At 46.5% G+C, this 25,346-nt stretch overlaps 3 protein-coding genes across 40 annotated transcripts in view; all 3 read right to left on the reverse strand.

Annotated features, from left to right (window-relative positions):
• Positions 1–6,277, reverse strand: part of nphp3 (nephronophthisis 3) — an 8,665-nt gene extending 2,388 nt beyond the window's left edge. The window contains exons 1-22 of one of the 4 annotated variants that reach the window (XM_040166667.2): positions 6,159–6,277; positions 5,430–5,806; positions 5,205–5,330; positions 4,969–5,119; positions 4,714–4,866; positions 4,321–4,454; positions 4,053–4,213; positions 3,808–3,964; positions 3,528–3,602; positions 3,220–3,399; positions 3,012–3,115; positions 2,579–2,693; positions 2,337–2,480; positions 2,161–2,258; positions 1,908–2,010; positions 1,724–1,806; positions 1,449–1,584; positions 1,146–1,310; positions 941–1,035; positions 738–860; positions 466–655; positions 112–353 (exon numbers count right to left, since the gene is read on the reverse strand). In XM_040166667.2, coding sequence (XP_040022601.2) covers positions 112–353; positions 466–655; positions 738–860; positions 941–1,035; positions 1,146–1,310; positions 1,449–1,584; positions 1,724–1,806; positions 1,908–2,010; positions 2,161–2,258; positions 2,337–2,480; positions 2,579–2,693; positions 3,012–3,115; positions 3,220–3,399; positions 3,528–3,602; positions 3,808–3,964; positions 4,053–4,213; positions 4,321–4,454; positions 4,714–4,866; positions 4,969–5,119; positions 5,205–5,330; positions 5,430–5,753 — 3,059 coding nt within the window. In that variant the 5' untranslated portion in view covers positions 5,754–5,806; positions 6,159–6,277. Of the gene's footprint in view, positions 1–111; positions 354–465; positions 656–737; positions 861–940; positions 1,036–1,145; positions 1,311–1,448; positions 1,588–1,723; positions 1,807–1,907; positions 2,011–2,160; positions 2,259–2,336; positions 2,481–2,578; positions 2,694–3,011; positions 3,116–3,219; positions 3,400–3,527; positions 3,603–3,807; positions 3,965–4,052; positions 4,214–4,320; positions 4,455–4,713; positions 4,892–4,968; positions 5,120–5,204; positions 5,331–5,429; positions 5,874–6,158 lie in introns of those variants that run through there. The other 3 variants (XM_040166665.2, XM_040166666.2, XM_078095903.1) reach the window with 3 other exon arrangements.
• A 505-nt stretch (positions 6,278–6,782) lies between these two features.
• LOC120811392 (uracil nucleotide/cysteinyl leukotriene receptor) lies at positions 6,783–8,647 on the reverse strand. Its single transcript, XM_040166681.2, has 2 exons — positions 8,481–8,647; positions 6,783–7,789 (listed from the first exon to the last, which is right to left on the reverse strand). The coding sequence occupies exons 1-2, from the start codon at positions 8,517–8,519 to the stop codon at positions 6,830–6,832; spliced, it is 999 nt and encodes a 332-aa protein (XP_040022615.2). The 5' UTR covers positions 8,520–8,647; the 3' UTR covers positions 6,783–6,829.
• A 43-nt stretch (positions 8,648–8,690) lies between these two features.
• The window catches only part of kiaa1217 (KIAA1217 ortholog), a 78,768-nt gene continuing 62,112 nt past the window's right edge, over positions 8,691–25,346 (reverse strand). For 15 of the 35 annotated variants that reach the window (XM_078095919.1, XM_078095917.1, XM_078095909.1 and 12 more), the window contains 16 exons: positions 23,691–24,661; positions 22,348–22,452; positions 21,776–21,825; positions 20,197–20,336; positions 19,923–20,098; positions 18,158–18,288; positions 17,621–17,768; positions 16,690–17,131; positions 16,308–16,506; positions 15,914–16,185; positions 15,451–15,606; positions 15,065–15,187; positions 13,773–13,853; positions 12,014–13,675; positions 11,368–11,499; positions 8,691–10,347 (listed from right to left, as the gene is read on the reverse strand). In XM_078095919.1, the coding sequence (XP_077952045.1) occupies positions 9,799–10,347; positions 11,368–11,499; positions 12,014–13,675; positions 13,773–13,853; positions 15,065–15,187; positions 15,451–15,606; positions 15,914–16,185; positions 16,308–16,506; positions 16,690–17,131; positions 17,621–17,768; positions 18,158–18,288; positions 19,923–20,098; positions 20,197–20,336; positions 21,776–21,825; positions 22,348–22,452; positions 23,691–24,661 (5,337 nt within the window). In that variant the 3' untranslated portion in view covers positions 8,691–9,798. The remainder of the gene's footprint in view (positions 10,348–11,367; positions 11,500–12,013; positions 13,676–13,772; positions 13,854–15,064; positions 15,188–15,450; positions 15,607–15,913; positions 16,186–16,307; positions 16,507–16,689; positions 17,132–17,620; positions 17,769–18,157; positions 18,289–19,922; positions 20,099–20,196; positions 20,337–21,775; positions 21,826–22,347; positions 22,453–23,690; positions 24,662–25,346) is intronic. The other 20 variants (XM_078095916.1, XM_078095910.1, XM_078095927.1 and 17 more) reach the window with 14 other exon arrangements.

Consider the following 25,346-nt stretch of genomic DNA (forward strand, 5'->3'; position numbering starts at 1 on the left):
AACAACAGCTAGGACGCCACTCTCACACTCTGCCCGGCAGGAACAACCAATAAACTGGACCACATGACAACTGAATGACATCATGCACTTGAGCAGGAGAGAACCATTTACTTGTTTTGCTTCTGATAGAGCGCGGCGAGGGACTCCAGCTCTCGGGCGACGCTGGCGTGCTCGGCTCCGTAAGCGTTCTCACTTATCTCCAGGGCCTGCTTGTACAGCTGCTCAGCGTTGCCATACTTCTTCCACTGGACGTACACAGCGGCCAGCTGGTGCAGGGAGCAAGCTACGCTGGGATGATCGGGGTCCAAGGCCGTCTCCCTAATCTCAAGCGACCTTTGCAAAGGTGCTACTGCCTACGAAATAAATCAAAACACGTATGCAATTTAAATAAATGGAAGACACATGTTTATGCTGCTGTGTGACTAGAAAACGATTAAAATGTTTGTTTTTTTATCCGTTCACTACCTGGCTGGGGAGGCCCAGGTCTTTGAGGAAACGTCCCAAGGTCTCATACAGGTTTGCCAGCTTGGTCATGCTGTCTTCGCCCTCACAGCTCTTCTCGTAGTGTCTCAGGGAGTCAAAGTACTCAGTGGCCATGGAGCTTTTGTCTTTGCCCACATATTGCCAATAGGCCAGCAGCTCGGAAAAATGACCCCTAGAAAAAGGAAAACACAGCGTCCAGACTCTACCCGAGTAAATGTCCAGCATCAGCTTCAGCGTGTGCGTCATGCGATTACCTCTTGTAGAGGTTCTGGGAGACAAACAGGTTCAGGAGGCTGAGCTGCAATTTAGTCCTGTCCTCCTGCTGCTGAAGCAACCAGGGCAGCTCATCGGCGACACGCCACGTGACCCGATCCTGGCTACACACGCACAATGACACTGAGTTACACCGGCAGAGGAAGGAGGGTTGTGTTGTATGAGGAGAAGATGACTACTCTACCCGAGCTGTTGACTGAAGTACTGGATGAGTTTCTCTCTGTAGGCAGCCGAGCTACTTCCTCCACCCAGGAACTCCAGCCTCACAGCTTCCCAAGCCTGAAAGACAAACGCACTTCAAAAAAAGAAAGAATATCGTGGTTTTTAATGCACTTTGTATTTGAAATGACTTTGGGGCGGATTATTCTACCGGGCCGCAGCCCAGTTACCTGCAGGTGTTGAAACCTGATGAGCCCACAGCGCAACGTGACGACGCAGAGTCTGTTCAAACGGTACAGCAGAGTGGAGAGGACAGGCAACTCCAGCTCTGGGAAAAGATCCAGCACCTCTGATTCACTCACTCCATTATGGCTGGCACATACGAGGCACAGCATCTAAGGGGGGATAAAAGACCAGCACATGAGAGATTCCTCTGAAAACCAGAGAGAAATTACAGCAAAAAGCTAATTGTTACTGGTATCATGAGAACACAATATAACAATTATATAACGTTGAAAAAAAAAAGAGGTCACCTCTCTCATAATGTGTCGCTCTCGGTCCGTGTTCAGGGAGTTGAGAGTCATCTTGAGCGCCAGGCGGTAGAGTGACATGGTGTCCTGACACTGTAGACACTGCTCCAGGCTCCTCTCCACTGACAAACCGGATACACTGCTGAGCGCCAACAAAACATTTGATATTATTCAGAGACAATCATTGCGATGAAACGATAAAAATAAAATCGGCACCAACTCATTTTGTAGAACTTTTTTTAAATGATCAATGCATTTAGAAACGAGAGGTGACCAACCTGATGATCATTCTCCCCAGTAGCGTGACGTACAATGCATTGCAGGTCGATGCAGAGCGGCAATGCCTTTCTAACTTCTTCTCCTGGGACAGAGAAGCAACTTTTAAATGCGTCATTCTCCCAAAAAACAGGTATCGCTGTCAACAGTAAAAAAGTAGAGTGGGATTGTGGGACAATAACGCACCTGGTCCTTGGTCAGCTGGAGATCCATGCCCTGGCACTCTGCATCGACAATGCTTCGGACCTCCTTGGGACTCAGTGGGTCTAAGTGGAGTGTCGGCCATAACCTAATCAGTCACGGTCGCTCAATTACAAAAGGGCAAGACTACGGAAGCATATTTAGAAGAATACACAGTACCACTGCATGGAAAATGAATAGAAAGGGGAACAACACAGTAAACCGACTAGAATATCGGGAAATAAACTGTAGATTTCACCTCCAAGCTTGAGGACAAGTCTCAACTTTGACGGACACCACCACTCGGACATTGACAGGGAGAGGGTCGATTAGCCACTTCATGTGTCTTTCTGCCTGCTGAAATAAACAGAAAACAAGAGCTAGGAGTTAGAAAATGAATTATTCTAAAAAGAAACCCTCCAGTCTGAGGTGTACCTGTATTTGGTTGATGGAGTCGATGATAATGATGATGTTTCCTTGATGGCGTGCAGATAGTCTTTCAAGCCAGCGGGGAAATTCCTCCAAGATCTTACTGGGCTCCATCGACAAGCCAGAAATGGACCAGAAGTGCTGCAGCAGCTACGTGAGAAGCAACAGAAAACACCTTTATTATTATTATTATTATTGATTCTTCATAAAGCAAGCTTTCAGAAGCGCCACTGAGAAAGACTCCTTACTTTAATCGTGAGGCGTTTGATGATGAGAACCGGCTCCGAGCTTGTGGAAAGAGGACGGCCAACAAAATGATAGAGGAACAAAGTGTTGGGGGAATGCTTCTGCTGCTGCTCGATCCTGAAAAAGCATTAACCAACAAAGGTTAGAAAACCATCACAGAAAGTCCACTTCCAGGATGACACGTAACACCACTGAAAACAACGGACAGATCCTCTTGGAGAAGCGCAAAAGCACCTTTCAGTCTCATCAAATTCTAAAGGAGATCTCATTGTTTGGTCCATTTTTTTACTGAAGTCTAATTGAAAAAAGATGACATGAAAAGACTGCTCAACATGAATCAAACGCATACAAAAACTACTTTTAATGGTCTCCCATGGGTCTCAGTTAAGAAGTGTCTACAAGTAGACTGACTAAACTGACTGAATAAGTTCTCACCATTTGGAGAGCAGGAGAGACTTTCCTGAGCCCGGACCCCCAGACACCAGCAGGGGAGGGGTGGGAGGGGGAGCAGCGATCATGTCATTTAAACGATCTATGTACTGAGAGGGACACCAGGTACATCACAGGCTTACAGTTAATAAACACAGTATTAGGCTGGTAGACACGATCAGGAGAGCTCAAAAGAAGGGGACATCTGGCCCACCTTCTGGAAGCCCAGCTGGGGGCTGCTGCTGCTGCTGCTGCTACAGGCCTGCTGGTAAGACTCGATCTGCTCCTGCTCATCATGCAGGTCCCACAGTACGTCTCCCGAGTCCTCCTCGCGACCCTCCTCCATCCCAGAGTCCATGGAATCAGCATCTGCTCCTTCAAGTCCCAGCAGCTCCTGCATGGTGAGAGTAGAAGTGGGAGTTCAAGCCACTGACAGGCAGGAGGAATGGACAGAAACCTCCACGCACACACAACATTTGCAACCGGGTCGAAAAAAAGGCTGATGTTGCTGATAGTCTGTACCTGTTTGATGACTTTCTCCAGTTGAAAAAAAATGAGGTCAGCCCCCTCCTCTGCAGAACCATCATGGTCCACCACCTGGGTGAATACAGAACGACAACTTGTATAGCAAAAAACACAAAACCGCTGCTTTATTATCAAAAAGGCACGTATTATTGTGAATATAAATGCTGCATTAATCGAATGCACATGTAGAACACATTCCCTCAGTACTTTGTTGAGATATCCTCTCTCCTGCATCCTGCTTCGTAGTTTAATTATTTAACAAAGCGCACAAACAAACCTTGATTTTAGCAGCCTTGTCTGCCGCATTGACCCTTTCTAGCAGCTGCCTTGTAGGTCCGGTCAAATTGTGATCTTCTCCAGTCCTGAGGTAGAGCACCAGTGGATGGCCATCTGGATTCTTCACAAAAGCCTCCTCACAATCCTCCAGCACAGAGCTACACACATGCATTAATATTGGATGATGTTTTCTTAGTATCCTAGTGAGATATCCTAGTGAGGATGGTGAGTAAGGCCTTACTGTACCTAGTGACAGTAGATTTGACAAAAAGCACACACACGGAGCTCCTTTCAATCTCCTGCTTGCGCTCCGCGGCGTACGAGGCGGCGTTCTCCTCCGGGAAGCAGACATTCAGGTAGAAATGGCCCAGACCTTCACACATTCTGCGTAACACAGGTGAATGTTTCTGCAATTTAAAACACAAGGAAAAAAAACAATAGATCAGTGATAATGCAATAATAACACAAAAACAGAATATTCATAGTTTTTCCCCAAAGTGCCCATTTCACCAACCTTAATAAAGACATCAAACTCGGCTTTGGTCTCCTGGGTAAAGATAAGGTAGCAGCGCACTGTGTTACTCCACAAGGCCTGAGGAACATGAGGCGAGACCTGAAGCAGACTGGCCACGGCAGCATCCCAGTCATCTGACACAATCACACGAGAAGGGTTGTGGTACAGACATTAGGGGATCATTGGAATGCATAGTTCAAAAGGTAGATATACACCCATTAAACATGATAAGTAGGTAGTGTATGAAGGGGGTCAATAGCAGCAGAATTTATTTTCCAGAGGTCATACTAGCAACTATGGTCACGAGGTAAAGATGTTTGGGTACCTCTGTGTTGCCCACAACCAAAGATATAAAGCCTCCCATCTTTCTGCGGACCTATGAAGTTGACTTACCTCTGCCCACATTCGCAAACGGTCCCTCCACATCTATCAAACTGTGGGCGAATTCCGGGCCTCGAAAGGTCTGCTGCAACTGCATCATGCTCCCCATGGAGGGCTCACTTCCCAACACACCACCGGACCAGTACTCGCACTGTGTGCCTGCAGCTAAAGACATACGGATAATGAAAGGCTTCAGATGATTTCGTCATAATAAACCTTACATTTTGCATTCTAGTGGCAGCTAACATACTGGAAGAGTAGTCTCACCGGTGACCGTGGTTTGGTTGTCGTCTGAGTCTGAATCATTTAGGTCATACACTTGGATGCCCTGAGCCTGCAACTGTTGGAGTTTGGCCTCCAAGTCCCTCTTCGCCCGCAGGAGGTCCTGAATTTCCTTTTCTTTCGTCTCCCGGAAAATCTGATGGCGATCGAAGCCAACCGGTTAGCGTCTTAATCGCGATTAACTGAAAAAGAGCTCCTCGGTACCATGAGGTTTAGTGTACCTTGAACTGTCGTTTCACTTTGTCCCGGTCGTGTTCAAAGGTGGCAGCTCGCTCCATGGCTTGATACTTTGCCTCAAGGGCACTCTCTTTTTCTCTAAGAATCTTCTGGTAGGTCTTCTGCAGAGCCTGTTGTCCCATTGGCAAAGAACATCACAATGAGACATGTTAAAAGCGTTAAATGTTCTCGCCTTGACAAGCACACAACCCCCTGAAGCACTGAATCACCTGCAGCTCAGCCCTCAGCCTCTTGTTCTCCTCATCCAGCTTGGCCTCCTTCTTTTGCATGGACGAGATCTCGTTATTCTTGCTCACGCGGAAGATCTCGTACTCTTTCCGGAGTCTTTCATACTCCGCAGCATACTCCAGATCCACAGAGCCCGTGGACTTGAAACTGGCCCCGATCACCCGGGGTCCTCTGCGGAAGGAGCTGCGCAGGAGCCGCGCTTTGGGCTTGACCTCCACCGGGATCTCACAGGCTTCCCCTCCCTCACCCCCGTATCCATCCTCGATCACCTCCCCCGGACTCACCAAAGAGGATGCGGTGCCCATGGCGGCAGCCTGTGCAAAGAGTCCTCAACCTTCTCGGACGCCCATGGCTGCTCCTGTGCGATGACAGAAAGGACGGGAGGAGGGAGGGGAGGTGATTGAGAAAACCTCTTTAAAATAACAAGCCATGCTTGAATGTTATTTTAAAAGTGTCAGATAAGAAATGCTTTGACGTCAACGTGTTTTGCAGTTAGCGTCGTCCAGCTATAACTTGTTACTCGGTTAGCTAACGTTAGCTGACGAGTTAGCTCTCCATCCACGCGGCATTAATTTGTTTTAAAGACTAGCAGAGCGGGACGATAGTGTCTGCGCACGTTTAGCGAGCTTCGACGGAGCCTTGACTCGGACGTAAACTGTAGGCGTAAACATACGAAGCCAGCTACGGAGAACAAACAATGCGACACTCACGGTCCACTCCCTTCGCGGCTGCTTTCCTGCTGCCTTGGTAACGGGTCATACTACGGGTGCCCGCACAAGCCAAACTGGGCAAAAGTCAATTTTCTTGAAATACGGTAACTGTGCAAAGCTCACCTGGCTGGCAGGTTCTGCATCAGGACTCATAGTTGTAATAGCAATAGTTAAAATATACTTATTGAAATTAAATCTTTAAATGGGCAGTGGAATGCTCTCTAGAAATATCTTGTAAATTAGTAGATGTGAGCTATGCTGCATCCAATATGTTATCTTCTTAAAAATGACTTGCTGAGTTAGCGTTATTATTATCTAAAAGTAGAGTAATAACGTGTCACTGAAGCACAGGCATCTTCAACTTTACAGTAGTTTAGATGTTAAGTGAAAGCTCACAAGTTTTGAATCCTTAATATTTTGGTTATCATAAAATAAAGATAAATCTAACCCTCTTTTAGCAAATATTCTTACTGATAAATTATCAAATGTCTCACAGCCCAACTAGAGGAGTATTTTTCATCTACAGCCTTCAGCGGGTTTATGTTCAAAAGCAGTGGTCATTCAACCAATCATCAAAACATTCATGATGATCAGATCACTAGAACAGATACAAAAAGAGGACAGTTTGTGTTAAAACATTTATTGTCTACATTTTGTATTATTGATCATCTTTATTTTTTACAGAACAGCTGAAGCATCTTGTCCCTGTATGTACGGTTCAGGAAGAAATACATCACAGGATCTAGTACACCACTAACACACGTCAGTGCAGATGTGATCCGATTGGCTCTTCCGAGTGACTCCTGCGTCGCTGCAGTCATGTGACCGCGACTGTGGCTTTCGAGGTAGATTACCCTGCTCACATGATAGGGCACGAATGCAATAAGGAAGTTCATCACGATGAGAATGATCATTCTTACAGCTTTGTCCTTCACTGGTCGTTCCTCCTGTTGCTTGATTCCCCTTAGTTTTAGCAGAAGCAGTATGTAGCAAACCACTATGGTGGTGAGGGGAATAACAAATGCCACTATAGTGGAAAGTAAAGCATTCGGAGATGCCTTTTCTAAGTACAGCTTGTTGCAGACACCCGTTGAGTTGTTGCTCACAATCCCTTTGGATAAAAGTATTGGACTCATAGACACAATAATTGTCACCCAAAGTATACCAACCGCAATCTTTGCATAACTAGCCTTCCTTACTGACAGTGATTTTATGGGTAAAACTACAGCCAGAAATCTGTCCAGGCTGATAAAACTCATCAAGTAAATGCTGCAGTACATGTTAAGGTAAAAGAGGAAACCTGCTATTCGACAGGGGACATGTCCAAAAGGCCCGTGGCGATTGGACAGGTGGTAATCTATTCGCACGGGTAAAATGAGAACGTAAGAGATGTCTGCTATGCACAGGTGCCTCAGGAAGACCTTAAACGGAGATGTGCACTCTTGGCGAAAGAAGGCCCACAGCGCCAAAGCGTTCCCAGGGACAGCCAGGAGGAGAATCAGGATGTAAAACGTAGAAAACAGAATGTTCTCTCCATGGGAGTCACTTGCATAGAAGCCCCGTGTCTGCTCCTCTGAGATGTTCATTGTTGTTACGGATAGGCTGTCTGCTGCAGCGCAGACACAAATCACCTGTTATGAGGACAGTCGTGTCAAGCGATTCACCAAATCACACGTTGTGACATTACAAAAATAAGAATGCAAGATACATGTGACAAAAATATGATTCCAGTAAAATGTGGTGACATCATGCAAGATCACATGTAAGTTAAGCTTACAGGAACCAGGAACCGTGCATGAAAGGTCAAAAGATGTTTATTTCCACAGAACACCCACTGATAAACTGTCAAACAGCTTACTGCAGATACTGATAAAAAAAAGCTACGTAATACGATTGTTTAAGATTACACCCTGACTTTAATTGGCATTTAAACAACTCATTTTTTAATCAAGTTGCATACCCATTTTATACAAAATTATTTATTTTATGGTCAAAAATATTTGATAATAGTGATATAGTAGTAGTGATTGATAATATAAATGATCATATTGTAACATAGTTTGTGGTTTAAAAATGCAAAGAAAAACAATTTACCACAAGGGCTCAGTGACAGTTAAATAAACAAACTGATGTATTATGTATTTTAAATGCTAAAGCAATACTGTGCCCCCCCATTAAACACAATTTGTAGTTAAGCACAACCTCTGTCCTTTACTATTTAATTCTGTTATTAGAGCAAGATTGTATAAGTACACTGAGGGCATCAACCCCCACATGTAGCCGCGTCAATAATTAGTAATACAACTGATGCCTTTTTCTTACCTTTCGATTGTAGAGTTCAGAAGGATGCAGGATATGCATTGACTAGAAGTGTAAAAGCAATCGTGTCGCACCAGGCAAGGGAAGTGGAAATGAGAACCGGACTACAGCTCGGCGGTTATGCGCACACATGTACGCACGCACCCACGCACGCACAGAATTAAAAAGGAAGCCAGAAACAAAACAGACAAAAATAAAGACATTGAAGCTCAATGCATTACAAGCATGCACATCTTTATTTTTGCTACTCCAACACAGTTTTTGTCTTCACCACATTGCTCCGTAATAGTCTGATTTAAAGCTTTACAAAAACGAGAGAAAAACCAGATATTTACAAAATCTACTTGTGCAAACATAATTCTTTTTTTTTTTTTTTTTACATCACTCTCCTAAAGTATTTGAAAGGCATGCATACAAACAGACTTTGGTATGTTAACAAAACTACTTATTTTCTTAGTAGAAGCATCTATGTACATGTGGTAGAACTGATTCACTTTGTTTTAGTACAGTTTACATTTAGACAACAATACATTGTTAACCTAACAACCCAGGACCACCAGCACAAACACTGAGGTCAACACTTCAGCCGCCAGGCCGAGAGAGTGCATGTAACTTACTCTTAATCTTGTGACAGGATTAGGCCTGAAGTGAATCATTGTACAACAACTTTGGCAAATAGGCACACTAAAATGAAAACTTGTATTACTTATGATACCAGTTTTGCATATCTGTAAAAGAAATTGGCAGTTTGTATGGTTGAAAATTGAGAAAATTCTCTTGGAAAACAGTGGTTAATAATGAGTTTGACAAACATTTGTATACATTATGTATATACTCATAAAAGGCATTTACAAGGGCTGTGTTGAATGTCTGACAACATAAGAAATATAGAAGATTAAATATGCTATAGTTATTCAATCTCTGGTTTGAAAAATAAAACACAGTATTTGATATGGTACTTTGCGATTGTACATAAATTCTATATTCCCCTAACTACAGCAAAAAAAAATAGATTTTCAACACCACGAGTCTTTCACATCTACAATGTGGTAAAACTAAACTTTTCTTCTTTTTTTTTAACTTCCTTTATAAAAAAAATTGACAGAACATGTGCCACACCTCCAAGAAAAAAATGTAAATTGCAACTTAAAGGATATAGAAGCATCGGTGTGAGAAGGCCAGTGTACAATAAAACATTAAGTGGGGGAGTGCGTTACTTAATACTTTTACAGGAACAGAATAAAACAGCAAACCAAAGCCAAAAACGAAACTCGACCGGCTGTACCTGCGATGCGGTAAAGCCACAGGGGCCATAACGGGGCTAAGCGGCGTCCTTTGCTGCCGTGGCTGTCGGGATGCAGGATTTGCCGCTGCTGCCGTTGTGGGACCTGTAGCTGGTGAAGCTGGGGGTGTGTATGGTGCGGATGCTCTTTCCGCCTGGGCCCACAGGAGTGGGCGACAGAGGGGAGGGGGAGGAGGAGGAGGAGGTGGAGGAGGATGAGGAAGAGGAGGAGAATGAAGAGGAGGAGTGCACTCGACCATTCTGAGTCTGCGAGGAGAACGAGAGAGCTTTACCGGTGTGCTGTGAGGGTGAGGGGAGTTTGAGAGATCCGTTAGACAGGGAGGGGATGTGGGAAGAGGGTTGGGAACCGGAACGAGAAGCGGGGGAGGACAGGGTGTTGGACTTTATTGCAGAGGAGGAGGAGGAGGAGGAGGAGGAAGGGTTAATGGGATTAGTTGCATCGGAGTTTTGCACAGACTGGGAGCTGCCTTTAGTAGAGCTAGGGTAAAAAGCAGGGATTTTAGAGGTGGGGGTAGTAGGGGAAGTAGTTTTATGATCCCCTCCCACTCTTTTAGCACTTCCGTTAGCCTGCAAACAGAAACGCCAAAACAGATACTGGTTGTCAGAAAGGAAATCTGGTCAAATAGTACATACAAAAGGCAAGACTAAGCTAAAAACAAAACCCCCTACAAGTTCTACACATAGAAACACACTAAGAGTACACATACGTGATCACTGGAACACAACGATGAATACCAAAACAACAACAGGTTGGTTTGTCCTACGTTAAATGAAGACAGCGACAGATTGGACCGAGAGACTTGTTAACCAGAAACAGAACACTGCGAAGATTAGACCGTGCGATGGCAGACAGGACGGGCGTCTCTGCAGACCGCCCATGTTAGAGTTAGGCCTCTTTAAGGGGAAGTGTGTGTGGGGGGTGGGGGGCATTCACAAGGCAAGGGATGCATAGGAAGGCTGGAGAGACATCGATTGAACAGGCTCAGGGGGTTTGAAGCGTGGGAGCAGACAGGGGAGATGTGGGCCGGTGTTCCACTGAAACCCACGCCGCAAGGTGGTGAGTTGTGGCTCGGTTCTGGGGGTAAGGAAATACAGCACCGGGAGGTTAAGAAGCCGCGTGGTGCGTTGTGAGAAAGGGAGGAGCGCAGCCGAAAGAGGCGGTTAGGTTTTGTGTTTTAACTTTTAGCCACAAGCATCGTGGGTTTGGCAACACTGTTTAGGAACTCAGCTGTGATGGGAACGAGAGATAGGAGGACAACTCAGACGATGACAGGGTAGGATTCCGGTTTTCTGTTGTTTTTTTTTGTCACCAACACAGTGAAAACCATGAGCAGTGTGGACATGCGAAAGCAACCAGTACAGTGATGTTATGGGCAAACAGTCAAAAGTCAAACATGCCTTCTTGTCAGAGCAGACACGAGAGAAACAGATCCACATCCGTCACCGAGGTGACTTCATTTTTTTTCTAAACACTTAAAATCTCACAGCACAGTCTTTTTTTTTTCCCCCTCTAACAATACAAGCCTGATGTTTTTTGCTATACGTTAGATTCCTCTAGTCTCTGGCAAGGCCCTACAGTAAAACTACCTGTCGAAACTGCCTCTGAGCGTCCTGCAGTTTTTGTTGTTTTCCTGCTTTGTCAGAGGCACCCGGCGACTGCCTGGACTTCGCAGACAAAGGGACGGGCATCCGACTAGTAGGGGAAGCGACACTGGTGTTCTGCAAGGGGATCCAAACGAAAAACAAAAGAAGAAATAAAACAAAAGAAAGAAAAAAAAACACACACACACCACAAAGGAAGTATGAAAAGTCAAGGCACTGACAGGTAACGCCTCAACGATTAACACCAGTGAAAGATCATGCACCCAGTGGGACCATACACCTTTAAGTCAACACACAGCAGTACATGCAGTCAAGAATAAGGAAGATATCAGAGCTTAATCATCACGAGAGGGTTTTTGATGATGGATTTGCTGAAAACCTCAGGAGGTTTAAGCAATGAACTCAAGGAGACACACGGTAGCCAGGAACCCGACCAAAGGACCCCCAAACATGTCACCATGATTTCACAGAAAGAGAAAGCCTTGGGGGGCATTTCCAAAAATGTCCAAGCACCTGTGGAGTGGATTAATGATTTTGTGATTTCAGTGGTTAGGATTGGAGTGAAGGTAGGTTGTAAACTGAAAAAGTAGGAACCAAAGCCTCCCCGGAGGAACAAGAGCTAGAGAGTGACCTGTCGTACGGTGGTGGGGGCACTGGGGACAGTGGTGGTGGTGATGGTGGTGCTGGTGGTAGTAGGGAAGACTACAGGGCGAGGAAGGAGTTGAGGTTTAATCTTCTTCAGCAGTGGATTTTTGCTGGGTACCTTAGCGCCTGGCCCTCTGGAGGTGGGGAGAGAGGAAGACCTCTTCAGCCCCACTCCTTCCGAGCTTTTCCCGCACTCCGCTTCCTCCGTGCCGACCGGCTCCCCGGGGGACTGCGGCCCCATCTCACTAATGGTGGTCTCCAGCTGCTTGATGGTCTGCTCCAGGCTGTCCAGTGTCTTGTAGGTGTTCTTCCGGATCTCGTCCGTCCTGTGGAGGGAGTCGGACTTCTGCCTCTTCGGCGCGGCTGAGCGCGTCGCCTTGTGTGCGTCCGATACGGACTTTGAGCGCGTGATCTCAAATCTCTTCGCTTCTTTGTGCTGTTTGATGGTACCGTCGGATTCCTCCTCATCTTCGTACACGACCACCTGCAAAGTCTTCTTTCCGGACTTGGTGCCCGAGCGAATTGCCTGGCTCAGGGCCGCCAGTTGCTTCTTGGGGAACTTAAATTTGAACTTCTTCTTGACATCCTGCTTGCCGTCGCCGTTTGACTCCAAATTCATCCCGCCCTCGGTGAGCTCGGGGATCGACGACGAAGACGAGGATGACAAGCTGGTGTGGTCGGCGGCGACCTTCGGAGGAGTGACGGCGACCACCGCCGCTTTAACCTGCCCGCCCCCCCTCTCGGTGTCCGACTCCTCGCTCTCCTCCTCGATGCACTCCGCCGCCAGCATCCTGTCCATTTCCTCTTCGCATTCAAAGACGGTGGACAGGCGCTTGTACGCGGACCGGATGTCCATGGGCTCGTCAAAGATGATGATGACGGGCTTCTTGTTGAAGCCGTTATCCTGCGGCGCGGTGGGTTCTGCGGTCGGGCTGCCCCGGTAAGGCGCATTGCCTAAAGTAAAAGTCTGGAAGTCGTTTCCCTTTTTGGCGTCGACCAGTTCCTGGTACTCGCCACGGGAAAGGGCCTGAACTTTGGTGTTGGTGATCATAAAGGCTATGTTGTCGGGGGGCGGGGGCGGCTCTTCTCCAGGCAAGTCCGGACTGAGACTCGCCCCGTCATGATACTCCTCAAGGTTAGAGTCGGATGTTGGTGGATCGCTGCCCTCGCCTGGAGGCTTTTTTGGTGGAGCAACAGAACTTTTTGGCGCCTCTCGTACGGCGGCGGTCGTTGTGGTAGCCGCAGCCTCGGGTATTATCATTTTACTATAATCAACACGTTGCTGGATAGCTTTACTTTTCCTTTCAGTATTCATTTTATTGAGGTTCTTTCCCTTCTCCATTTCTGCACTGGTCTTCAAGGACTCAGCGCGTTTGACTTGCGTCCTTGGAAGTTTGAACCCTTTCAGTCCCACGGGCTTGGGTGATATAGGTGGAGGTGTGACAGGTGGTGGTGATTTGGGTGGTGGAGACTGTGGCGGCGGCTGCTGCTGCTGCTGCTGCTGCTGCTGGCTTGGAGAATTGTCGTTAACATTGACATTTGACACCTGTGATGGAGGCTGTGTGGGCTCCCGGTGTTCGGGGGTTTCCTCTGTTCCTGACGGGGGCGGATGCTCTTTGGGAATCTGACCGGTCACATAGTATATGACCTGAGAAATGAAGAAGTAGCTGTTTAAAATGTCTCACATCTAGAACATACATTACTTATACATCAATGATATGTGAATAATGCAAAGTCATGCGTACCCCTTGGCTCTGTCGGACAGTGGTATTCCCATTTTCATCTATGTCTGGATCTTTATCATCTCGAGTGGGCTCAGAGCTCTGCTAGGACAGTGCGTGAGGGAATAATATTACTGTGCAACTGGTGTGTCTGGTTGCTGTGGGATTAGTGCGAGTTCACATTGCAGTAGTATCCACAGTGTCAACACTGCATTGAACAATTACCTTCTGCAAGGCAACAGCAAACTATAAATAGCGTGTAAACTGATATGCACGCTATGACATCATGTTTATATGCCGTTATGATACTAAATGCCACACATCAAAATGCATTCAGGGAAATTAATATAGTTTAAAAAGCTGATAACACAAGAAAATCAGCTTCTTTCTTTTTTTGTATACCTTTCCTACTAACCTTTATAATTCCCTTTCCTATTTTGTTCATATGTTATTTACTGTTGACACTATGCAAATAAAACACTACTTTCACTTCAGTGAAATCATTTGGGTCATGATCTGTGCAACATTAGCTAATTATTATTTACAGTAATTCAACTTAAATACTACGAAACCGTTACTTTCAATTGATCAAATGTGTCCGCTATGACATATCCGTCCTCTTTGCACATCAATTGACAAAAGCTTTTTGAATGTACATATCGTTTGAGCTGATGTGAGAAGTCATAGGGTTGTGCTGGTAATAAAGGGGTGAAGCTGGGAAAGCGAACTGAAGTGAAGTTATGCAAAGACAAAGAGAACCAGAAAAGTACGAGTGGTGGAAAGTAACATGCATTGTGGCCAGACTGACCTCGAGTGAACCAAGTCTGCAAAAACAAGATGTGTCCTCAACGTGACTTTTAACTGCTCTCTCAATTGTCAATCATTTAAGAGATATTTGTTCTGTTGAATTTCTATGAAGACGTGTAATTAAAGAAAGACACAAGACGATTGAATTGCCTGTAGAAAACAGTGCCGAGGTCTTTTTATTGACAAGAGATGGTTAAATCAGTGGCAAAACACATCGTGGTCTGGTCCGGGCGCACAAAAGACACCGCATCTTTTCAGAAGCTTCATTTTATGCAGACTTAATCCTGAAATATATTTAAGCTTAGATATCCAGTTGAATCAAAACAGGGAAGGAAACCGAGGCGAAAAGGAAAAAGGAGCTTTTTGGAGGCAGTTGTTACAGGTTTCTCTCAAGACAAAGCAGGGGTGCAGAAGTTGTGGAGCGGGTTAAGACGCAGCCATCGCTTGTGTCAGACAGCGGGCAGAGGCAGGCGGTTAGGTCGGTAGCCGCGCGGCGGTGGATAATTTACCTTTTTCTCTTTGAGGGGCAATAAGGCCCCCGGTCTTAGTTCTCTGATTTGCGGTTCAATTCGAGAGGTTGGTTCTACCAAATTTTTCACCCCTACGTCCTTAACCGTGCACTTCTGGAAAACCTGAAGATTGGAGAAAGGTGAAGGGGAAATGGGAACAAGGATTTTGAGGAGGAGGAGGACGTTTGAGTATCGTCGCCTTTGTCGGCTGTAGAACCCGACAGGTGACAAAGAGTTAACTCTTGCTGCAGCTTTGAGTGCTCGTCCTCTGCCACCACAAAAAAAACAGCCAGCATGGGAAGAAGTGACAGACCCACTCCCGCAATGCAGAAACCAACCAAATCCAGCAGGTGTTGTATGTGTGCGCGTGTACATATGCATCTAACCTGGAGCTCTGCCATGATCTTGTCGCCTTCGTCCTCCTCTTCCCTGGTAGCGAGAGGAGTGACCGGGGGAGGGGTGGCTGGCTTGGGCTTGGTCTCTGGACGAACCGTGTTGGGCTTTGGTTGGGGACTCGGCGGTGGAGTGTCCTCTTCACACTCCTGTTGGAATTCATGCAATCGTCATGCTATGCTAAGTTAAGCCAATCACCTCTTGGCTCTGGCTCCTTAGTGGTAATTAGTGGTCTCAATCTACTCATTTGGCTAATGTGAAAACACAGCAACCACAAAACCGTTTGGCTTTTCATTCATTCTGAATGATTGAATGCATTGTACTTTTTGCAAACTGTCCTCAAGTATGTACAAAAATGGGGAACGCTCACCTTCTACTACACAGTATCTTAAAATAACAAATATTCTTAACCACAAAGTTAAATAAAGCAAACAGACAGCCACCGATGACACCGACCTGAGCCGAGACGGACTCTCTCCTGCTAGTAAAGACCACTTCGCCGGAGCGCGTCGTGGTCATGCCGGAGCTGGAGCTGGAGAAAGTCTTCCTGGGAGGAGGTGGTGGCGGTGGGGACTTGCCGGACTTTTCAGACCCCTGCTTAGCGAAGCTCTCAGTCGGCTTTGTGGCGACGGTCTTGGAAGGTTTAGCTGGTTTCTCCATCACGGGCTTTGGGAGTTTCTCAGGCCCCTTCTGGCCCGGCTTGTCGGAGTGAGGCTCAGACTGGGGCTCTTCATGTTGTGAAAAACAAGAGAGGGGAAATTCTATAAGGGGACATACTTAGTTCGCACATCAATACAATGTAAAGCGGGGTGGAGGCCATGCTGGTGTCTTAAAGTTGGTAGATGTGCACCTGTCAGTGACTCCACAAGGCTGTGTGTGTCTGCTCGTTCCGTAGTGGCGTCAGGGATCAGGGTTGGATTCTCTTCAACCTCTAGACTGGGAATGCCCTTCATCATGTTTGCCTGGGCTTCCTGCAGGATCTTCTCAAACTCCTTTCCATCATAGTGACCCATGTTCTGCCTCCTCTCTTCCCACTCCATTTCTGCTGCCTGCAAGGTGAACATTGAAACAAAAAGCGGGGGGAGAGTTCCTTAAAAGTCCTCGTTAATTGCAGGTGCTTTAAAAGCCGTAACCAAGTTGACATTTACAAGATCACCAGCTTCACAACGTTGGAAACATCTAAATCCAGAGTAAATGTGTTTTAAAAGGTTTAATAAGGTGACTGAATCTACCTTTATGGACATGGCTCTGTCTTTGTTCTTCTCCCGGCTGGTCTGCAGCTCTTCTATAACGAGACCCTGGGGGGCCGGGCCATTGCCGTTATTCACCGGGTTGCCTTGTGTCTTCTTATGATGGGCCGGGCTCGGTGGATCCGAGGCTCCCCCTCCCCTGGCCAGGTCTTGACTCTTGCTCGGGGTGGGGCTGGGGGTGAGCGGTGGACTGGGCTGAGCCGTCAGGGCCGCAGACTGCTGGGACTGCCGTATGTGGACCGGGGAACTCTGCACGTGGTGGATGACCACCGGGGAGGAAGGCATCACCTCTGATTTGATGGTGGAGCTCTGGGGCTCCAGCGGGCCGGGTGAGGAGCTGGGCCGGGCCGGCGGTGTGGGAGCTTCTGCTGCGGCTGGAGAGCTGTTGTCCACTGGTCCTTTCTGAGGGCCCTCAGGAGCACATCTGCACAGAGAAGAGAAACAGTATATATATATATATATATTAAAAAAAAGAGAAATCGAGAAAATACTGAGCTTCGAATATTTTGCTCTTAAAACACAGGGTCACTCAGAAATTCTATTAATATTTACAGAACAAAATTCATATTCATCGCCAACGTGGTTTGGCGACAGTTTTTGGTAAAATACAAGAGATTCCTGAAGGCAGACTGAGAGAGAACCTGGTGTCTGTGACATATTAAAATGGAAATGAGGGTCTGCAGTCCTCACCACATTAATTCAATTTCAGCGGTTCAGTGGAGGTGATGGAGTGCATCAAGGTGGACGCTACATTCCGCTGTCTACAGCGAATGAACCCCTTAGATGAGAGCATAATCAAAGGGTACAATCTGTCACATATTCCCTCTCGGCCACTTATACTCCAGCGCCTCTCCGCCTGATCTCTCCTCCATCTCCACTGAAGCTTTTTTCTTTTTTTTTTTACTCCGTCTACCTTCTCAGACCGTTGAGTGTGTCAGTCAGGCTCTTGACCCTTTTCAGCATGCTGTCCAGTTTATGAGGCTCCTCTTTTAAAAACTTGACTGCTTCCACTTCCACCCTGAGCACGGACCGCATTTTTGTTTGTAGAGCCGGGAACTCTCCTGAGGAAACACAAGAGAAACATTGTGAGTTATGGAAACATTTGACTAGTAGTAGGTATTTAGGAATACCTTTATTGGAAAATTAAATAATAGCAGAGCCTCTGAGGTAATAATAAACTTTTTTTATTACACAAGAGTAAGTCTGAAAAGGGAAAAACATCCATTTTATCAGCAGTGAACGGAGCAAATAACAGCACGCAGCTGATTATACAGCAGAATGTGATACTGTTCTCCAAAAGTGCAATCCATAAGTTTCCATTGCGTCTTTGCATACCTTTGACGTCTCATTGATGTATAACGATAATGTAAAAATGGCCCAAAACAATATTTTCATCATATTTCCCCACAACATTGTGCCCACGTAATGAGAATATTCTCTGTTGTCTTACCTTTGAGCCCTGCCAGCGATTCTCCCACCTTTCTCAGCGTCACCGCTCCCTCCTCCACGTCCTTCAGAGTCACTGCTCTTTGTGTCGCTGCCAAGTCTTTCTGCAGGGAGCCGACATACTGCTCCAGCTCACTGGAGAGGGACACAAATGCACATACAAAAAAAAAAACACTGAGAAAAACAGAAACTCCCGATACAATATTTTAATGTATATATGTAATTCCACTTTTTTTATTCACTTTCACTTTTCCCTCCTGTTAATATTTGATATTCTTTGTCAACACCAGAGGGCAGGGCACGGTCACTTATCTCATGTATTACTCATGGCGTAAGAGAGCTGACTTTGGGTCCATAAGATAATAAGAAATTAGAACATATGCAACGATAAACATTTCCAGCAACCGCTTCCTTTTCCCGTCTCCGTTGGATTGCTTCCCAAAACCACAAGTGTTTACACACTGAACGAGGGCTTATTTGTCCAAGACCACTTCCTCACATAGAAAACACTGCACGTTGCTTCACAACAAGCCCGGTGCTTGAGAAAAAAAAATGGATACTGTGCAGGGAAATGTGATGAAAGATAACATTGTGTGCAGGGTTGGATTGCATGAGAGACTAAAATGATGTTTCATTGTAGCTCTGACAAAACACTCTTTCATAGAATTCCCCTGCAGGGAGTGGGAAAGGCAATACAGTGTGTTTAAATGCCCTGCTATGCCAAGGCCTGCTGGTAATGGGAATGATGATGATGGAAAATACAAAAACAAAAGAAAAGAAAAACTAATTTATTTTTAGTGAGCTTTCCACGGACAAAAACAGATAATGAACCTTTCTGAGCGTGAGTTCAGGAGGCAGCCAGAAGCTGTGATGAAGGCTCTAAATCAACACTGTGTCTGAAGCTGTGAGCTACTTAGATAAATGCTCTTCATTTTAGCCAGTGGGAGCCGTGTCACCATCAGCATTACTGTCACCAATGACAAACCCTCTTATTTAAATCGCATTTCTTTGCTTGCTTTTCAAGTATTACTGTCATGGGTTACTGACAAACTAGCATAAGTTTGATCTATTTAAGTACTGACCTCTGTTGAGTAATAAAATGTTACAAAATGTGCCTCTAGGTCATGATAGATTCAGTTCTTCTCTTCGGGTCGCTGTTTTTCACATCACACCCTCTAACTGATCCTAAAGCCAAGCAAACCTAATTACCAAGCATTATTTAAAGCTCTGTTCTGCTGACTCACACTCGGCTGAATACAAAGGGCACCAGGGAGCCTTCTTCACTGGCTGTTTACTTCTCGCCCGCCATTGTATTTATCGGAGCACGTGTTCACTGTCGTCTAGCAAGAAAACACTGGTTGACCTTGCGTGCAAACATCCAAATAAAAAAAATAAAAAAAAGATTCAATTGCTGCTCCCTGTTGGCAAGATGAAGCAAGCAAATTCAAGTGAGGGGGCAGGGAAGTTCCTCCGCAGTTGGGTCCATTGTTCTGTCTCAGGCACCGGTTGCCTGTATAAACCTGTGAGCTGCAACGGGAGGGCGTTGGCTTGGGTTTAGGAGTACAACAGCACGGGTAAGCTGGCACAACTAATTGTAATAGGGGATTTCCTATGAGTAAAAACACGGGAGTGTGCGCATACTCATCGTCAATATTTAAAACAATAAACATTCCCCAATTAATGCGAACAACCACGCGTGTCCGCTGTTTGACTATTTAAAGCACGCAACCTGTCGCGTAAGTGAATCAGCGCATTCTGAGCAGCCTCACCCGAGCTGCGTGAGGACACGCTCCTCCAGAACCAAGTACTTGTGCCGGTCCTCTTCCACCAACGCTCTCTGCCTCTGCACAGGGTCCTCCAGGCCTCGCATGGCCTCAATGAGCTTGACACTGATTTCCTGCTCCGCCCGCTTGAGCTGGACTCGTAGTGCCTCTTGGTTCTGGACCTTGAGGGACGCACAGACAGTCGGAACAGAGATTATTTGGGGAAGCTGAACCGGCAGAGCAACATACGGAGCCGTGGTAGAGAACTAAGGAGTCTCACCTGCTGCTGTCTCATCTGATGCAGTTGCACCCTGAGGTCAGAAACATTCCTCCTGAACTGCAGGAGGTTGACTTTGAGAGGAACTGGACCCGTGGCCGGTGGAGCTGTGCTGCTCTTGGCAGCCAAGACTGGGGAGCCACCTGTGTTTGTGTGGAAGACAAGTTGAAGCTCGTTACTTAAAAAAAAAGAAAAGGAAAAAGAAAGCGCCCTTGTGTGACTGTCTTGTGATGCTTTGCTGTAAATAATATATGACATAAGTTGATTACATTTATGGGACTATTTGCATTGCCCGCTAATTACGCAGATAAGAAAACGTAAAGCGGTCATACTGGCTGCACTTCTGAAATGTCGGTCAGCTGGTTTTGACATTTCCTTCGTCACTGTGGGTGGATAAGAGGTTGAAACTATGGAAACCAACGGAAGTCATATTTGTGGTTGGGGTGAGCGTCCCGTAATCGCTAACAATAGTAATTATTATTATTATGTTGGTAGCACGTCAAACATCAGCTAAGAAATACAACAAATACATATTTCCTTGAAGTGGATTGAATTGAAACCTTAAATAATAATGGCTGGTTTAAATTACGTTGAACAATGATGTGAGCACCTTCATTGGCTTTGAGGTCAAAATCCCCATTATTAATACGCCAAAGTGCGGGCGGTTGAAACGATGTGCCGGGCGAGGTAACAGTTAAAAGGTAAATGACAAAACATTAGTTTTGGAATGTGGAAGAACCCGGCCCTTTCACCTCAGAAACACGAGGTCCATTAAAGTAAAGTAGTTTCCCCACCTGTGGTTACACAACAGGCCGGGCAATGTTCACAGTGCACGCTAAGCTCCCTCGACGCTCAACTCGGCCGGTAGAAGAACTCTCTTTTGTCTCGGTAATCCCAGAACTCTATTCACAACATGTTTCTCACACACACACACTGCCTGACAGCCGCCTACACCTGAAGTGCAGGTTACAGAGTACACTGCTGGTCGCGCTGTGGCCTTTGGGGACAAAGTGTCCATCAAGGCTTTGTTGTGACAACGAAGAAGTGTTTGAGCAAAAAAAAAAAAAAAAAGAAAAAGAAAGAAAAGTGGCGCTGGATTTCTTGTGTTTGACGTGAAGCGAACCCGGCGGGATTAAAATCCCACTCGGTTTCCTCTCTGATCCTTTGGGGAATCGCTCGATCACAGCGCGACGAGCAAATCTCTCCTAAAGCCACATGCGAAATGTGTCACGAGACATGAGATCAGCTCTCGGGACGCATGAATGGCGTTGTGGTTTTTTTTTTCTCGCAATCCCACTGGTGAGGTTGCGGATTTCTTTTTTTTTATCGAGCCGAGACGGAGAGGAGACTGCATTTGCTCTCGCTTCTTATCTACGATTAAATTGGATGTCCCGAACGGAGTAAAAGGTTGTAAAGGAAATACGAACCCACGCAAAGACGGCAGGCTTTGTTTTCCCTCAATCCAGCACATCTCATGGCAGACTGTTGACTGACACTGATGTGTAGGCTTTTGTGCACAACAATATGGAGCTAAAACTCTTTAGAGGAAAGAAATCGAATGAAATTGATCAGAATTACCAACCTGAGCTGTGTGCACTGTGAGCTGGAGATGACGTCTTCGGTGGTCTCTCACTACAGCCAGAGAACAAAAAGACATCATGAGAGCAGGATGTGGGATTTTCTAAAGAACAGCATTTAGGGGTTTTGTATTAGTAAGAACAACACAAAACAACAAAGTATGACGGTGAAATACTGACAAACCAGAGGGTTAAAATGATGTTAATGATGTTAACAGGCTTCATCACAGTGAATAAAATAAAAAACATCCACTTGCAGTCACAGACCTTTTAGACTCACTGACAAGCAAACATTAACACAAAGTCCACCAAGAAGAGTAAAATGCAAAGAGGTGAAATGCAGCCAGATGAACCTGACATAGTGGCCGTTTATCGAGAGAGCAGATGACTTTAATATCAGACTCACAGTCAAACCTATTTCCTCCTCACCAGATGCTATTCAGGCCGTTCGGCCTTTTGCAGAGAGAACCCTTTATCTTTCCTGCTCTGGCTGGATGGGCAGGCTTTTCATTTGAAACTCCACCCCCCCCCCCCCCCCCCCCGATGCCTCACTTGTTCCTATGCTGTGATTGCTTACCTTAGTAGCTCCTTGGTGCCACTAGTGTTTGGCTCCTTTAAAAGTGCATGCTGAACAAGACCAGTCAAGCTGGCAATCTGTTGCTCCATAGCCTTCATTCGCACTCTGCAGAAACATCAGAAAATTCTACTTTCAACACGGAGGCCTACTGGGTGTCACAGGTGCCGCGGGAGCAAGTATTAGCTCACAATCAAAACGGGACGTTTTTCTGAATTAGAACAGTATTTTCATTCCCTGTCGAATAAACAACACGTACGACTCGAGACAAGAAAAGAACCACGAGCTTGTTGTTTTTTTGTGTGTGTGTCAACAAGTGGTCGCCACTCAGAAGGGAATGAAAGGACCATTGGAGAATTACACCCATTGGAAAGTCAAACATCAGAGGGAATTCAGGACCTCAAACCAAAGATTGCTCGGTAAACTGAGAGGTCGGAAAAGAGAATAACCATTGTTATGGGATGCCATCATTTATCTTGAGGACGGATGTGGGGCCAGATGAGGACAAACAGGAGACTGAGTTCTTTCAGCAGTGCTACGGATAATGGACAGATGCAAGGACTACGTGAACACAGCAACGCCCGACCTCACCGTCATATAGCAGTAAATTCTATGACGCCGATAGAGCCCGATAGTGTCTGGACTATGTTTATTTTAAAGGTTAAGTGCCATACTTTCCCATTCAAATTCCTACAGACTTTCCCTGATTCCCAGGGCATTTCTAATGGGGGCTTTGGACTTCCCAGGTGGTCCAGTACTTCTAATACTTATACTTACACTACTTATTCAACCTGGTCAATGTTTTTTCTGGTACGCACATGGAAAGCACGTTTGGCAAAGGGGATAAGCATCCCCCCCTTTTCAATGTTTATGTGCTCTCAGTCAGAGTGGATAAACCTAATCCAGGTACCAAAATATCTGCTGGATAATCCAGACTGAATAGAGTCTACGGAGGGTTTGTTGTTAGAACAATAGTCCCAGAGTAACAGAAAAATATACGCAGGATTTGTGCGGTCTCTAGCTACACAAGTTTATTTAATAATCCACACGGTTGGCTCCAAAGTCTGGGAGAAGTCAGTCAAGCAAACTGGTTGTATACACAAACCAAACGCATAATCACGTGCATTAGTCTGCTGTTCTGAATGTGCAGCTCACGACGCCCAAGGCGGTGCCAAGGGGGTTATATTTTATACCTTGACTCGGTCACGGGTGTTAGAACAGGCAGAGCAAGGGATTGAAAATCAGCCGCTCATGGTTAGGGTGGAACTGGGATGCCGTTAGTTTATCATCCAATGCAATGTCTTAATCGTAGCTTTAACAAGCTCACCGGCCCCCGCGTCGCTTACCGGGTCTGATGCTCACTGGCAACAGCAATGGGCCCCTGGAGGTCCGGAACTACAGGTGATCCCATGTTGTTCCGGGGCTTGGTGCCCGCCACTTCCTCCTTCCGGAATGACTGCCGCACGGGTGAGCTTCTCTCCATGGGAACGCCGTGAGGCGGTGCAGCGTGAGGTGGCAAGCCGTGAGGGGGCCCGCCGTGAGGGGGCAAGACGTGAGGAGGCATACCGTGAGGAGGTCCGCCATGAGGGGGCATACCGTGAGGAGGCACGCCATGAGGGGGCATACCGTGAGGAGGCACGCCATGAGGAGGCATACCGTGAAGAGGTCCGCCATAAGGAGGCCCGCCATGAGGAGGCCCGCCGTGGATATCAATCATCCGTACCTCAGCCATCCGGTGAGGGGATGGGGGAGGAGTCTTTGAGCCCAAAGTAGGCAGCTGGCTGTTCCTGGACTTCTGGCGGTACAGAGAGGGGTGATCCATAGTGTCCGTTGGGCTCGGCCCGCCGTAAGAGCTTGTGGAGCGGATGGAGGCGCGGTGAAATCCCCCCATGGCGTGATCTGTGCCATCAATCCCAGGGTTGGGTTGTGGTCCGTGGGCGGCAGCCATGTTCATCCTTCCATCTTGGAGCAAGTACGGGTCTGCGTACAAGCTCTCGTTTCCCCTTGGTAGACTCTGGCTTTTGCCGCCCCTGTCCTCATCCGGCTTGACATCCCGTCTCTCCAGGATGGCGCTGGGACACGGTGAGCTGGAGCGGGCCGGAGCGTTGGCGCTGGACAGCCGGTCCCTTGGGATAGTGCCGTTGCCAGGTATAGAGCCCTGCCGCGGGCCGAATGGGATTCTGGAGGGGGACGGGGGCATGGAGTGGGGAGATGGTGGAACGGCTCCCTGCATGGGGTGGTGTGACGGGGGACCCACGTGGGGCTGCCGCAGAGGGGGCGGGCCGTCCCGGACGGCATGCATCGTTTCGCTGTGCATCTGCAAAAAGTACAAAAGCACATAGAGATCTTCTTAAACACGTGTAAACATACCAACGGGTTATTGCCGATTTTGCTTTTTGGCTTCAGTCACTGTTTATTTTACATATATCCTTTATTATTGGACTAAAGTGCCAGCGAAACAAAAACGTCCATCCAACCCAATTTACCAAGAAAATAGACTATTCTAAGATGTAGTACAGCATTTCGCTGAAAGTCCTGGGTAAACAGGTCTGTTCTTTTACTGTCGACTAATCCGATTGCCAGCGGTGATAAGAGTGAGGCTTTCCTAATAAGAGGTTGCATAATAACCTCCCAGGCAGTTGGTTCATTTTCAAGCAGATCTGTCAAGTTAAATATAAACTAAGAGCCAATCAGGGCAGAGAAGTCCACCGATCTGCATCAAATGCACTCTCAAGAATACAACGTGTGGATATGTGAGCGGATGGGTTTGATAACACTGAGCTGAGCAGCATCTCATGCACGACTAAATCCCATTCAGTCTTACTTCCTGTCCTACCGTCTACTGTCAAACAGACAAGCAATTGTTCTTTCAACTTATGACTCATGGGTTACGATTGCATAAGAGGACGAGTGAAAACGGAATGCAACTAGAGTTTTGGCCCAATTCAGTGTTTCCTTATTTTTTTTGTCAGCGCTTATCCAGATTATTACAGCAATAGGGA

The sequence above is a fragment of the Gasterosteus aculeatus genome, chromosome 21 (genome assembly GCF_964276395.1).
Source record: "Gasterosteus aculeatus chromosome 21, fGasAcu3.hap1.1, whole genome shotgun sequence".
In the NCBI taxonomy this organism is placed as follows: domain Eukaryota; kingdom Metazoa; phylum Chordata; class Actinopteri; order Perciformes; family Gasterosteidae; genus Gasterosteus; species Gasterosteus aculeatus.